The sequence below is a fragment of the Paramisgurnus dabryanus genome, chromosome 11 (assembly GCF_030506205.2).
Source record: "Paramisgurnus dabryanus chromosome 11, PD_genome_1.1, whole genome shotgun sequence".
Taxonomy (NCBI): domain Eukaryota; kingdom Metazoa; phylum Chordata; class Actinopteri; order Cypriniformes; family Cobitidae; genus Paramisgurnus; species Paramisgurnus dabryanus.
The window spans coordinates 9,173,044-9,186,832 of record NC_133347.1 but is presented as its reverse complement, the minus strand read 5'-3'; the positions used below and the strand labels follow the sequence as shown (position 1 = coordinate 9,186,832).

General features: G+C 39.4%; 1 protein-coding gene across 11 annotated transcripts in view; it reads right to left on the bottom strand.

Annotated features, from left to right (window-relative positions):
• Window positions 1-13,789, bottom strand: part of elavl4 (ELAV like neuron-specific RNA binding protein 4) — a 98,545-nt gene that overhangs the window by 65,167 nt on the left and 19,589 nt on the right. For all 11 annotated transcript variants that reach the window (XM_065248481.1, XM_065248480.1, XM_065248479.1 and 8 more), the window contains one exon: window positions 1,671-1,757. In XM_065248481.1, the coding sequence (XP_065104553.1) occupies window positions 1,671-1,757 (87 nt within the window). The remainder of the gene's footprint in view (window positions 1-1,670; window positions 1,758-13,789) is intronic.

Sequence of the window (13,789 nt, the reverse complement as noted above, 5' to 3'; positions counted from 1 at the left end):
ACATTTTAGCAAATTTTAACAAACGAAAGGCATGGAATGTTTTCTGATTGGCTTAAAAAAACGGCTGGGCCACTCCTTCAATCTCAGTTTTTTTCTGTAGGCTGTCCAAAGACAGGTAAAATTTCATAGGATACAGTGCTGTCTGTCATGTAGCAGGGACGATTTATGTGTGATTTTTCTAAAAAAAAAAAAAAAAAAAACGTTTACAGCACCTTACTGCAATACTAAGCTAGTATAAACTTCACTGAAAATCCGTGTTTCGGGTGCTAGCTGAGACAGAGCCTAGTCCGTTCTCTCTGCTTGTGCTTTAGTCAGACAGACAGACATACAGGGAAGGTGAGCAGACAGCCTAAGCCATCACAAAAGCCTTGGTGTCAGCTGGAGGACAGACATCATCTTTCCTTTTATTCAACTGAACAGTATCCCAGATTACACTCCTTTATTTTTTCGAACGCAATGGCAGATATGCCGACTGTTTCTGAGCACTCGGCTCGGGCTACAGGAGCGTGTGTCTGTGTGTGCGAGGATGCCGCAAGATAGAGGCTGTGCCACTCTGTCTTACATAAGTGCCGTAGAGGATGTCAGGACGGGGATAAAAATACAGGTTCAACCAGTCCAATGTCCCTGAGTCACTTAGAGACAGAGGTGTATGTGTATGTACTGCAGATAGACGCATTCGCTGTGTGTCGCTGATACCTGCCATTTCCACACGGCACTTTAATGGCCTTATTAGCTAAGATGATGAAATGTCAGGCTTCTATTCTGATGTGTGTTTTTACTGGTAATGCCCTCCAGTCATTACCGCGGCTTTCTGATGCTAGTTCTTCTTTCTATAGGTGTCCGCTCCTATTTATGTGGCCCTGTGACAGCTTAATCTTCAGATAATAATATTCAGTTTCGGCCAGAGGAAAAATAACGAAACGAGGGGAAAAAGTGTGGCAATCCAAATACCATACATAACCAAGTGCAATGCAAACTAAATGCAAAACTGATATTTTCACATTCTGTGGTGATCGTCTTCTAAGTAATATGAAGTGCAAAAGTTTTACAAACACAGGACATTTAAATGATGCACAATAGGGATGCATAACGATTAATCTATTACAGAATAAAAAAAATTGTTTACGTCATTTATGTGTGTGTGAACTGTATAATAATTTTGTATATATAAATATGCACACATGCATTTATAATTTAAAGAAAAAATATATATTTAAATATTAAGTATTTATATATAATATAAATTATACATAAATATACAAATGTATATACACAAGGAAACATTTCCTAAATATTTACATGCATGTGTATGTATTTATTTGTACAAAGTTATTATACACAGTTCACACACATATATGATGTAAACAAAAACTTTTATTCTGCTATAGATTAATCGCGATTAATCGTTATGCATCCCTAAAACATTATACATATTGACAATACAACATTCATGAAATTTCTTCCCCAGTATAGCAAAAATAGTAATAACAACAGTAACAACAACATTAATACATTTTATTTAAACTTACTATTAGACCTATTTCTATTACCTAAAATCACTTACAAGGTGTAATGCACCCACAGCCTGTCTCTCATAGCACTTCACAGCAATATTACAGCAGAGTGTTAATGGGGTAAAAACAGCGGTTAATGGGCAGCAGTCTCCTTACCATCTTTGGCTGTGTCAGCAGTCCCTTCTCAGCCCAGCCCTGGAGCTGCGGCAGGTCTGCCTGACGCCACTGAGTCTCTGTCGATCCCTATGGGAGGGGGGGCAGGGTCAATATTCAAACATGCCCATTTTCTCCATACCAAACAAACACTCCTGACGGTCTCCAGGCACACTAAAACACGCAGGTGGCTTAGATTTGGAAAGTATTTTGTCCGTATTTAGTTTAATTTACTCTAGGGCATCGCATTGTGGATATGGGTGCTATAGGTGCATGCGGAGAATGGATTTATTTGAGAAAAACCTGAACCAATTTTTGTAGAATAGTAGAGAAACTGCAAGTCTGCTTTCGACTGCAGATTTAATATCATGGGTTTTCCAACGAATCCAGCTTCGTAAACAAGGCCTTAGAGGGCCGAAACGGAGGCAGGCGCAATCACAGCTTGATCCGTGAAGCTAACAGCGAAAACAGCCAATTTAGGAAAAAGGAAGACTCTGAGCGTGACCTTTTCGTTGGATGGATGGAATAGAGGAGGGGTTTAATAGGAGGCATCCAGCACTACATGATGGAGGAGACACTTGTGATCAGATCAGGGGAGGGAGGGAAGGGCTCCGTGTCCTCTGCAGATCTTTAAAACGTTCATGTAAGCACCCAGGTGTCGGGATTTAGCAAAAAATGGACTGTCAGCAGAGGAAGGAGAGGGGAGAGGGATGGGGTGGGCAGGTGGATTGCTGACAGCTCTTGGGGTAGTGTTATCTGGGGCATGGGTCTGTAATTTAAAAAAGAGCCTCGTGGGATTTTTTTAATCTCATGTGCCACCTTGGTTTTAGTTATAGTGAGGACCGCAGGGTGTAACAACACACTTTTATTGTTGTAGTGATGAAACAACAGTGCACATTCAGCTTCAAACGTGATTTCCATGTGACTTATGCTGGTGAAACTACATGTTTTCTTTATGTACCAGCTTCAGATACGCATGCTGAATCATTTAAAATGAAAACCAGGATGACGCAGCTAACTGATGCATCAGATTTTTTGGTGAATCATTCGCAGTAAGGTTTAAAAACGCTTGGTTACTCTGGTTACAGAGGACAGATCGATGTCCGCAGGTGACAGCAGGGAGAAGACAGACTATGAATGAATTCATCTTCTGTTTTCAGTGACCTTTTCTCAAAGCTCACAGGAATCAAATATGGAATATGAAACACTGGAGAAATAGCTTTTGTTCAAAGTCATTTTCTCTTTCTTTCTTCTCTTTCTACTTTCCTTTTGTTAAAAAAAAAAATGAAATGACTGCTGCTAGTGTTCATTTAAATTAAACAATGTAATCAAACATTTATATTCAATTAGCATGTGTTTCTTTATATAATTTATCACATACTGTAAGCCAGAAGCGAATAGCCGCAGAATGTGCGCTAAATTATCTTACAGCTCTTGATAAAATAACAATACATAAAATTTTCGAATGTATCATCCACACACACACATACACACACTAAATGTTGATGTTAAAAAAATGGATGAAACTAGTAAGACTTGCTTTTGGTGGTTATTTACACCTGTATTAAAAATAATTATGAGCAACGTGACTCCATCATAATTGTAACAACAATGGTCGACACACCAAAACACAGCTGTCATCTTACCATATCATAAAACAACATCTCCCACGCTTCTGTTTTGTTCATGTACCATGCAATAAATCAGCCACTTAATCACATTCTCAGCCAAACAACCCTTACTTAACCCTATCCGTAACCGAACTGAATCCAGTATACTGGAATCACAAGCACTATCATTTCCATGTCACAATGGCCTGCATCCTACACACACATCCATAGGTAAAATTGAAAGTGCCAGCCACAAAATGGAGGCCACCTTCAGTAGCTATATGTATACATTGTATACACAATATATATCGTACATTATGTATCAAGCATTTTTTATTCACATCACACAGGTACATGTAACCATGCAGGGAATAACCTTTATCCTTCATTCATTCTTTAACTCTTAAGAACCAGCATGAGTCTAGTAAACAGCCTTGGACTAAATCCCTTAAAATAATTCTCAGTTTGATAAATAAACAAATTTTGCACAAACAGAGACTCCAGGCGGTGGGTACAATTCTTCTTAATGTTTCGCAGACGCTTTTGCATTAGCCCGAGCCTCTAAACCTCTTGTGCACTAAACCGCCAGAGGGGATGTGAGCTGTCAGAATCCATTCAGGTACGCAGCTTCATACATTTCTTGTATCTTAACGTCAGGTCAGTAAAGTTCTCTGTGTGTATTGATTTTTATTTTTCTCTCCCCATGCTTTGCGTAGGCTCTCCTCCTCTGTGGGACACCTCCTCCGGAGCCCCGGGGTCATGCTGCCACTCCTGCGGATCAATCAGGGCAGTAATGTGGGACGGCATGCGCCAAGACTGCTCCGCTCCATCACCATCGATCGGCATCTACTTTACCAAATGGATTTTTTCTTCTCCACCCTCCTTTGCTTCTCTTATTGAGTACCTCTCTCCCTCTGAGGGACTTTGAATAATAAATGCCTCAGTATAAAAGCAATTTTTCATTTAACTTTTGTTTGACACATTTTCCTCTCCTCTCTCTCTATATGAAGTCCGGTCTTATGTTGCACAGGATCGATACAAGTCTCCGAAATGGTTCTCCATAATATCCCTGCTTCTCTCCCCTGAGTGTTGGTGATGGGTCTGGTTCATTCAGGACGTCAGCGGATACCAGAGGACCACACCCTGATTACATTACCCGGTCATTACAGTGAACCTCATTAAATCAATAACGATGGCTTCTGTTCATTTGGCCCACGGTTCATGTTTCGTTTCTGTGTCTGTTTTCCAGAGATGGCTTCCATGCTCCCGTCTGAAAGTCCACTGAATATCTCTAAGGAATCTCTATGACCTTTTGCTATTCAAAGGTGGGATTCGCTTCCTGGGGTGATGTGAATAAAAATAAAACGTAAGGTAAGGGTTTAAAAAGAGCTCTTCCATAAAGTAATGAATTGTAGTTAAAGGTTATTAAAATATCCACTTTTAACTACAAAGTACAGCTTTTGTGGATGTTAAAGGTTCTTTATGGAACAAATAATCTTTTGAGAACCTTTATTTTTATCTGTGGAAATAATTACAGCTTTGTACAGTAATAGAAAAACCTGAATACAGGTCTTGCAGAAACATAAACAACTGAATGCTAAAGCAGTCTCTAATATTTGACCACCTGATGATCACTTTTAATGCTATATTAAAAGTGCACACTGTCATATTTTGCTTAACTGTGACAAATGTGCAGTCAGCCATGATAAATTAAGCAAAATTTTGCAAAAATGAATTAATCTAGTCGTAGCTGATGTCATCGTAGCAGCAACTCCCATGAAGCTACGTATATTACTAAAATGAGAATAAGTTTAAACAAATATCTATTCAATTCTTAATGTTGAAAACGGTTTTATTTGAGTATAAATACTGTGTGTTTTAGACAAGAGCTACACAAGTGTCCCATATTCAAAATGAAATAATTTACTGTAAGCTTTCGACAAAAACTATTTTCTGTCTGAAACGACCGGATGATGGAGAGATGATGACTGATGTCTGAGAGCTTAATAGCTTAAAACCATTATCTGAGAATTTTGTAAAAATAAAAAAACAATTGTGTGGAAAGCAAACAGTTGAGGTTGCTGAGTGGTATGGTACATCTTTCCTGTAAAACTCTTATGCAATAATTGCCAAAGGATAGGAATGAAGAAATCAGAGAGAAGTGCAAATGAAATGGCTTGAAAAGATGAAGGGCAGTAGAAGGAAGGAGGATAGAGGATACATGTTGAGAACCACAGTATGGGTGACACGGTCTGTGTTTCTCCTTTGGGCAATGGGGCTGGTGAAACACCTGCGTCTCTCCCTACCCACTCTCACAACACTGACCTCATGGGCTGACCCCACTCTCTGTCTCTCTCTATCTCTATCCAGCGTCGCTCCTTTGCCGTGTTTTTCTCTCTCTCTCTCACTCTCTGGATGAATGGCTGTATTTTCTCTCAGTGCGTGGGATCTCCTTGGCCTTAAATTAACCTCTCTCGCAGATCTTCTGTGGAGACGAATTAGCGCCCAACGTGACAGTGCGGCTAATGTGTTGGTGAGGGTTCAGCTGAGTTTTCAAATAAAGGCAAAGGATGCAGTGCAAAAACGAGCATTTCCACGAAGTTACACAACTGTGGCACGTGCTAATGAAGGAACGTTACATAACATGTGGGTTTTTATCCTGTGGCCGCGATAATTCGTACAGCGGCCTTCAAATCAAAGCGATAGGAGAAATATATGTGTGCATTACGCACAATACACTATGTGCCGTGGGGCCGCTGGGTCCGTTAGCCGCCCAGCTCACTGCCAAGGCGAGCAGAAAATTGGTGAGCGTCTTGATTCAGGGATGACACTTGAATTTGTGTGGCTCCAGTGACCAGCTCTATCCTCAGGCTCCCCATGGAAATTTGAGAGGGTTTGGATCTTTGCCTGTTCCAGCAGCCCCCAGGATTCGCGTTCTCTGTGCAATGCGGGGTTAGCGGCCTTCTAGGCTTCTCTTTGCCGACACACACATACATGCACATCACTGATGACATGTTCCAGCCTTTGGCTATCCCTGTGATTGTTTCAATGGACCAGAGTACCGCTTGTGATGTAGAAAGGTCCTTAATATTCAGACGCAAATCAAAACAGATATAACGTTTGGTGGATACGTTTGTAAAATCGCTCAGAAATCCATTGTGCGGGATGATGATCATAGCGAGATGGGAGTGTATGCGTATATTGTCCTTGTCTGTCAGACAGCTCTGGACCTCGAGCTGATTGTCAGTGACAGTCCCAGAGATACACTGCCCAACCCCACACACTCTTTCTCTTTCATATACCCTTCCGCTGTCTCCCTCCCTAACCACCATCCATATATATTACATATAATCTACTTGTGCCTCCCCCATTAAGGGAGTTCTCAGCATTAAAATAAAGGTGACCTTGTTATGGCTGCATGCAGGCATCTCTGCGCTACACAGTGCAAGGTGCGAGGTTGTGCGATCACTGTGGTTTAGTTTTTTCTCTGTGGACAAACAACAGCTTACACAAGCACGAAATGTTTTGCTGGTTTAAAATAGTCTTAGCTGGTTTTAGCTCACTCAACCAATTAAAACCAGCAAACCCCCTTAGGCTTTTGGTTTCAGCTGTTTTTATTCAGTAGGACATAAATGTGTCTCTGTGTACGTTGCGAGTGTGTTTTACTCTGTGCATGCAGTATGCCAGGCTGTGTCAGCTCCAGGTGGGTCGTTGACATAGCTGTGGGTAGCTGGCAGGTGGCAGAATAGTGCCGCACCTGTGCTAGGCAAATAGAGAAAACGCATCCTCAACGCCCTAAAAACTATGCATACTGCGCACCCCTGAACCTCCCCAGCTAACAAGGTGCTTTCCATCCAACTACAAATCACGTTGAGACTATATAGTTGAGTTTAAAGCTGCGCTTGGGAGCCCTTGTTGGGTATTGCAGTGAGTTTGGAGAGCTGGTAAAATGAGGATGGATGTGTTTTGTTATGGGGCATGTGAAACCCAGCTAAAGACCTTACAATATATATTTGTCTTTTAATTATTTTCTCTGTTCGAGCTTGTCATGCAGTATTTGCTCATTATAGAGAAACATTAAAAGCTTGGAAGTAGATGTGTGTGTGTGTTTTGTGCAAAGGGGAGGAAATGGAAGACAGTTACTAATGCAGCTAACAACTATAGTTTCAAGTTCTTCTGAGGTGGGTTTCTGTACACACATAAACACACTATGCTGTCTTTCATTCTAACACACACATGAGCTCTGGTTAATCCAATCTCAGCCTCCTCATCTTCCTGCAGCTGCTTTCTCACAGATCCCTGCTCTCCCTTAATGCTACCTCTTTCCCAAAACACCTTCTTTTCCCATTTTTATCTACCAACACTGCATGCACACAATTCCTCCTCCACATTTCCCTGTGGTCTTTTGTTTTTCCTTACCTACCAGCAGACTTTTTTTTAGCCATTTATTCTTCACCAACAATGGTCTGTTTGCACCAACAAACAGCCTCTTTTTCAAGAACTACAGGGATACAAAATCCAATCCTTCAAGTATGGATGCACAATATACTGTGTAAATGACCATGCTAGCATTTCATATTAACAAATGAAGAGTTTTTTTTCAAAACGCAATACATCCATTTTGACTAATTTAGGTAAAAATGTGTTTTCTATACCAAGAAAGTGAAAAGATGAAAAACAGTATTTTCTGTTACAAACTTTTACATAGCATCTTTAGGTTATAAAACATAAAAAAATTAAAATCCATAATTTTATTATAAAAAAGATTTATTATAAAAACGGATTATTTTTTTCCACAAAATGCAATAAATCTATTGAATCAATATAAAAATATGCATTCATCTTTGCCATGTTATATTCATTTAGTTGACTAGTGGTATAAACTGATTAAACATTAATGGCATTAATCAAAACACGTACTTTGTCATTTTAATAACAGTGTCATTGCTGCGGTTATACTTGGGACGTCGTCGCTGAACTTTGTTGACAGCGATCAGCTGTAAAATGTTTTGGTGCTGCTCGATTTTCATTGGCTTCGCGTAAAATAATGAAACGTTTTTCATAAGATCCCCTGGGGTCAATGTGTTAGCATGAGATAAGCTTAATGCTGTCGGGAGAACAAGCAACCGCCATTTTTTTGTCTAGCGAGTGCCTCTCGCGTAAATTATTAGATGTTGATGGCTTACGTTTCTTTCCCGTCACAGAAAACCACTACATGTTTATCAATGCCATCAAAGTATTATTTTGTTTTTGTTTGTTTGTTGATCACAAAGTACAAGATGAGGAAAGCTAGGATTCCGTGTGCATTCAACACGCCGCCATTGTTGTTTACAATGCGTGGAATGGTGCGCTGTGATTTGTTGAGCAGATTTATTGCATTATGCAGAAAAGGACGACTGCCGTTTATCAATGGGCTGCTGTCTACCTCATTGGCTGATAATGGAGGCATATAATATCTGACTTATATACAAGATAAACAAACCTATTTTAAAACAACATAAAAACAGCACTGATTCAAAACAATGCATTATACATAATACTGTATATGTACATCAGATTTAATCAGATAATAACTCAAATAATACTTTACTCTATTATTGGTAGGGCTGGGTATCGATTCAGATGGTCCAGATCGATTTCGATTCACAAGCTATCAAATCGATTCGATTCCAATTCTCAATTAAATTTTCGATTCCGGTTCTCAGGTAGGTTTTTATACTCGATTCTCGATTTAACTCAATGAATATAGATTTAATACACATACTATATTAATAAAAAAGAACCGTGAACAGCAGTTTAAGTAATAAATAAAAAGAAATTAAAAGCCACAACACGTCTTGCTTGCGAAATCTAAAATGCTTCCATTCCTCCAATCAATGTTTGCAGAAATAAATATGAAAAAAAAAATCGATTCTGCACCTTGAGAATCGTTTTTTTTTTATCGACCACGTTTAAAAAAACGATTAATCGAAAAATCTATTTTTTTGCCCAGCCCTAATTATTGGCCAAAATGTCTATATCAATGCATCCATGCTTGTAACTTAACAAATCGACCAACGTCTCACCTCAAGCTAGTCCTCCTTTACAAGGACACCATTCTATTCATGAGATGATGCCCACAGCTGCTAAAGAAACATCCTTTTGCATGAGTTCAGTGTAGTTATTGAGATACTGCACTTGAACTCATAAAGCAGCTGCAAAACAAAGCAGCATCCCCACAGCATCGCTTTAATAAGACAACGCTGAGGTAATTGATGGAAGATTGACTACATAACTAACTAGGACAGGCAGTTAATAAATAGCACCAATCTTAATATGAGAGACAAAGAGGTAAAAGAAATTCAATTTGTTAGCCTTTCCAAATATGTCATCCCATGTGGAGTGTTTTAATTTTGTCATTTATGTTCAATGATGTAGAGGAATGGGTGCCTATGCATTTGGGTGGTCTTTATTTTTCAACTTTTAAGAGTTTATGCTCTCACCCCACCAATATGTTTGAATAAATAATAAAAAATCAATATTAATTAATATTTAGAGTTTGCTGAAGACCTTTGAAGTTTAACACATTTGCGTATTATGTGATACTTTGTGCTAGCATGTATCATTGTTTAATAATATATACTTATGGCAGCAAGCAATGGACTTATTTGACCACGCTCCATGCAATTAAAACTCCTGTTTTAGTTGTGATATGTCTTTCAAAGTAAGAAAGTTTCAATGTGAATAGACAATATACACTGAGACAATGGCTGAAGCAACACAAAGCAAGTCCGCTATATGGTTACTCTGATCATAAGAGACTGAAATAACCGGAAAAAGTTACCCTTCAAGAAGCAAGTTTTATGGTTGTTGTGCGTTTTTAAATGGTACAGTTTTTGAAAAAAATATGTGATTTTGGAAATATTCAAAGGCTTTGAGCAACCTCTAGATTAGGGATCGACCTCTATGGATTTTTCAGTGCCGATGCCGATATCGATTTTTGTTTCATCAGCCTTAGCCAATGACCGATACAGGCTGCCGATTTTCTTGAGCCGATATTTAGAGCCGATACTGCTTTTGCTCACCCAATTTACATCATAAAAATGACACTATGATGATGCCAAATGTTTCAAGTCTCAATTTTAAAAAAGTAACATTTATAGAACTTAAAAAAAACTATTTTTAACAAATAGTAAAAACAGGTGAGGGTGCTATGGAACCATCTTTTGATGTTGTCATGGAAAGGTTGGTTGTTTTTAGTCACATGACCTGCAATCGCTTGCGGCGTCCAGCACTCTGTCTGTAAATAATGCCGGAAAAAAATTGACGAACACGGCAGCCACATATCGGCCGATGCCGATACACATAAAGCTCGCAAATCTTTAGATACTGTACTCTAGATACTGTAGGAACAATTCTGCAAAAAAAATTTGCGCATTGTGTTTTTATTGATATCCTAACACATTTAGGGGGTGAGAGTTGAACATTTCAAAAAAGAAAAATTTGACCCATTATAAGGACCACCCTACTATGCACCCAAAATATACGTGACCCTGCTTAAGTTTGATTTTATTTTAATTTCAATCTTTGATTGTTTGATATTAAGGTTATATTTTCACTGAATGTTCTTTACATTGTGAAAGATTATTTTATGTAAAAAAATAATTTAGCGTCGGAGCCGATGGTGTAGTGGACGGTGCTCCGACACATGGTGCAGACGCACTTCTGGCGACCCGAGTTCGAATCCCGGCTCGAGGTCCTTTGCCAATCCCATACCCCTCTCTCCACCCTATACTTTCCTGTCGTCTCCTTAATCACTGTCTATCTAATAAAGGCAAAAATGGCCCAAAAATATAACTTTAAAAAAAAAAAAATTTAGCTGGGTTTTTACAAGCGGGGTCACATATGGATACTGGATAAATCGTCTGCAACTGTTTGGTTTTACCGCAGTGAAGTGACAGACTTTGCTGTCATCTCATTTGGCAAAGCAGCAATGACCTAAACGCTGTGTCAACAGATCTCTATCTTTATTTCTATTAGGGACATAAGGAATTGAATTAAGACATGTGGAGCAGCGAGGGAGATGGGAACCTAATGTAGTCTCGCAGCTGGTTAGATAAAACCTCTGCAGAATATCAAGGAAAGCAGCAAATGTGATGTGCATTCAAACGAGCAGATTAATCTTCAAATGCTGGGGTACAGTGTAATTGAAACCGCCTACAGGGGGTCATCCATGCTCATATAGAACGTACCAGAAGATATATGGTTATCCTCAAAGAAAGCATATAAAAGAGATTTCACTCATGATCGGGCCTAATGTGTGGGAATATATTTTTCAGACTTCTTGATAGTTGTAAGCGATCCGTTCGTGCCCGAAATATTGAGCTGTATTTGTCAGACGTGCTTTTGCTAACTGGATTCCTGATTGAAGGTTGACCTGGGCTTAATTGAATAAAAAATACGTAATGTGTGTGTGTTTGTGTAAAGGAAGACATTTGCTCCTGGACAAGACAGCATCTTCTGCTAAAGGTCTGCTCTCACCTTTAATCAGCCTAACTCCTCCTGACAGCGAGATAACAATATCCACAACCTGAGCGGATCTACAGGGGCAAGATTTCACGCAAAGCAATCCCTTTGTAAAATGCCAGCGGCTGTATCTATGGTTACTGTTGTGGGGAAGATGGTTTTGGTGGGTCACCCCATTTGCCCTTTCTCCATCGTGTTTCATTGTGGGCGCTGCCGTGATTCGTAAACTCTGTAACCCGTCACTTGTGGTGACCTTTGACCTTCAGGGACTGATATTCAGAGAGCGGAACTATCTTTGACATTTATACCCGTGTTCCCTTTCTTATCTCATTTCTTCTTTTCATTTTTCCATCTTCTCCACCCAGAGCAACAAAGAACACAAACAGCATCTCTCTGCGGGCGTGTTTCTTGAAAGCTAACATTAAACCACATTACATAATGTTTTAAATGCACCAATACTATTCGCCTCAAACATTTTAATTTCAGTGCGATTGCGTGAGGCAAGCCTCCGTAGTGCGAGCGACCTTGAAATGTCCTTTAGCGTCACGGGAGGCGGGTCAGTTAATTGGCTAATGGGCAGGAGAGAAAAAGAAACCGTTTCTGCAATAGCAGGAGCAAAAACTCGCCTGCTGGTGCTGTCTTTTCCTGGGGTGCAAAATGTAGATCAGAGAAATGTGCAGTTTGTGCACAGTCTCGGGAGAACCTGCCACTCAAATCCAAACGTCTGTATGAATACCAAAACACACAGGCGGAGAGAGAGAGAGCAAGAGAGGAGGGGGAGAGAGGAGAAGGAAAGAAACAAAGAAAGTGGGATGGAGAATGAGGGAGGTTGAAGACTGGAATGATAGGGGATGAGAGCCAGCTTAAAACGGTAAAAGAGAGAAATGGTATTTTTCTATTACACGGTCAACTCTAACTAGCAATCACTTTCCCAATTCTCTTTCTCCCAAACGTGGTTTTATTATTATATGTGGAACGTGTATCTGGAGAGGCATCTGCCAGTTCTGCCAGTGTTGGTAAGCAGGTTGTGTGCGCTGTGTATATTCGTATGATTATCGTCTGTCTGTGCGCGGCACTTTGAATTTGTGCCAGAGGAATTATTATGCTGCTCCCTAAAAAAAGCTCTCTCCTTTGCGCTCTCTCCATAGTTTTCTGTAAGGAAAATGAGGATGAATCAAAATGAAAAATCACTGTGGACACCTATTAAAACATTTTGTTCGTATTCATGTATATTTCGCATTCACAATGAAAGTACTTGCATCATTGCAAAAGTATATTATGTAGATAATTAATCATAACTAAGCCTTACTATTACATAAACCATAACATTTTTCAAGTGAAGTAAAGTGATGAAACATGTTCAATTTCACCAGGTGGCTTAATGGAGATCTCATTTATTTTCAATTTAGGTTTGAAATTTGTCTCTTAAAATCTATTTACTGTATTAAAAGACAGAGACAATTGGTCTCATAGAGTAAAGATATAAAGCTGTAAGATTAATAGTAAAGGCACCGTGATTTAATCTTTTTTTGTGCACATTTTGTATTTTGACAAATCTAAGCATAATTTATGATCTCATTTGAAATGCTACAGAAGCGAGATGTCAAATTTTGGAAGCGCAAAGGTCAGTCTGCAACTGAGATATTAAATAGATCTCATTTGTGATTTTTCCACATTAGGCAATTTTTATCTGAACGGATCATTTATAATCCAAGATCAAAATGTACATGCAAAAATGTGTAGGTTTGCTAGCAGTTCATATTAAGGCTAGGGGGTAAAACTCTCCCAAAAGCGATGTGATCACAAATAGGGAATGTGATGAAAGCTCACATTAGCTGCTGAAATCTGCTCTGAGTTATTTAAGTCTGAATGTGAGACTCGTCTAATAACCGCATACTGCCTTCACCTGTCATGTGCTCTATCCCCCCTAGAGCTGGATGTTCAGTTACCCCAGTAACTCTCAAGGCATTTGCTCTAATCAGTTGGCAGAGTGAGACTCATTCAGTA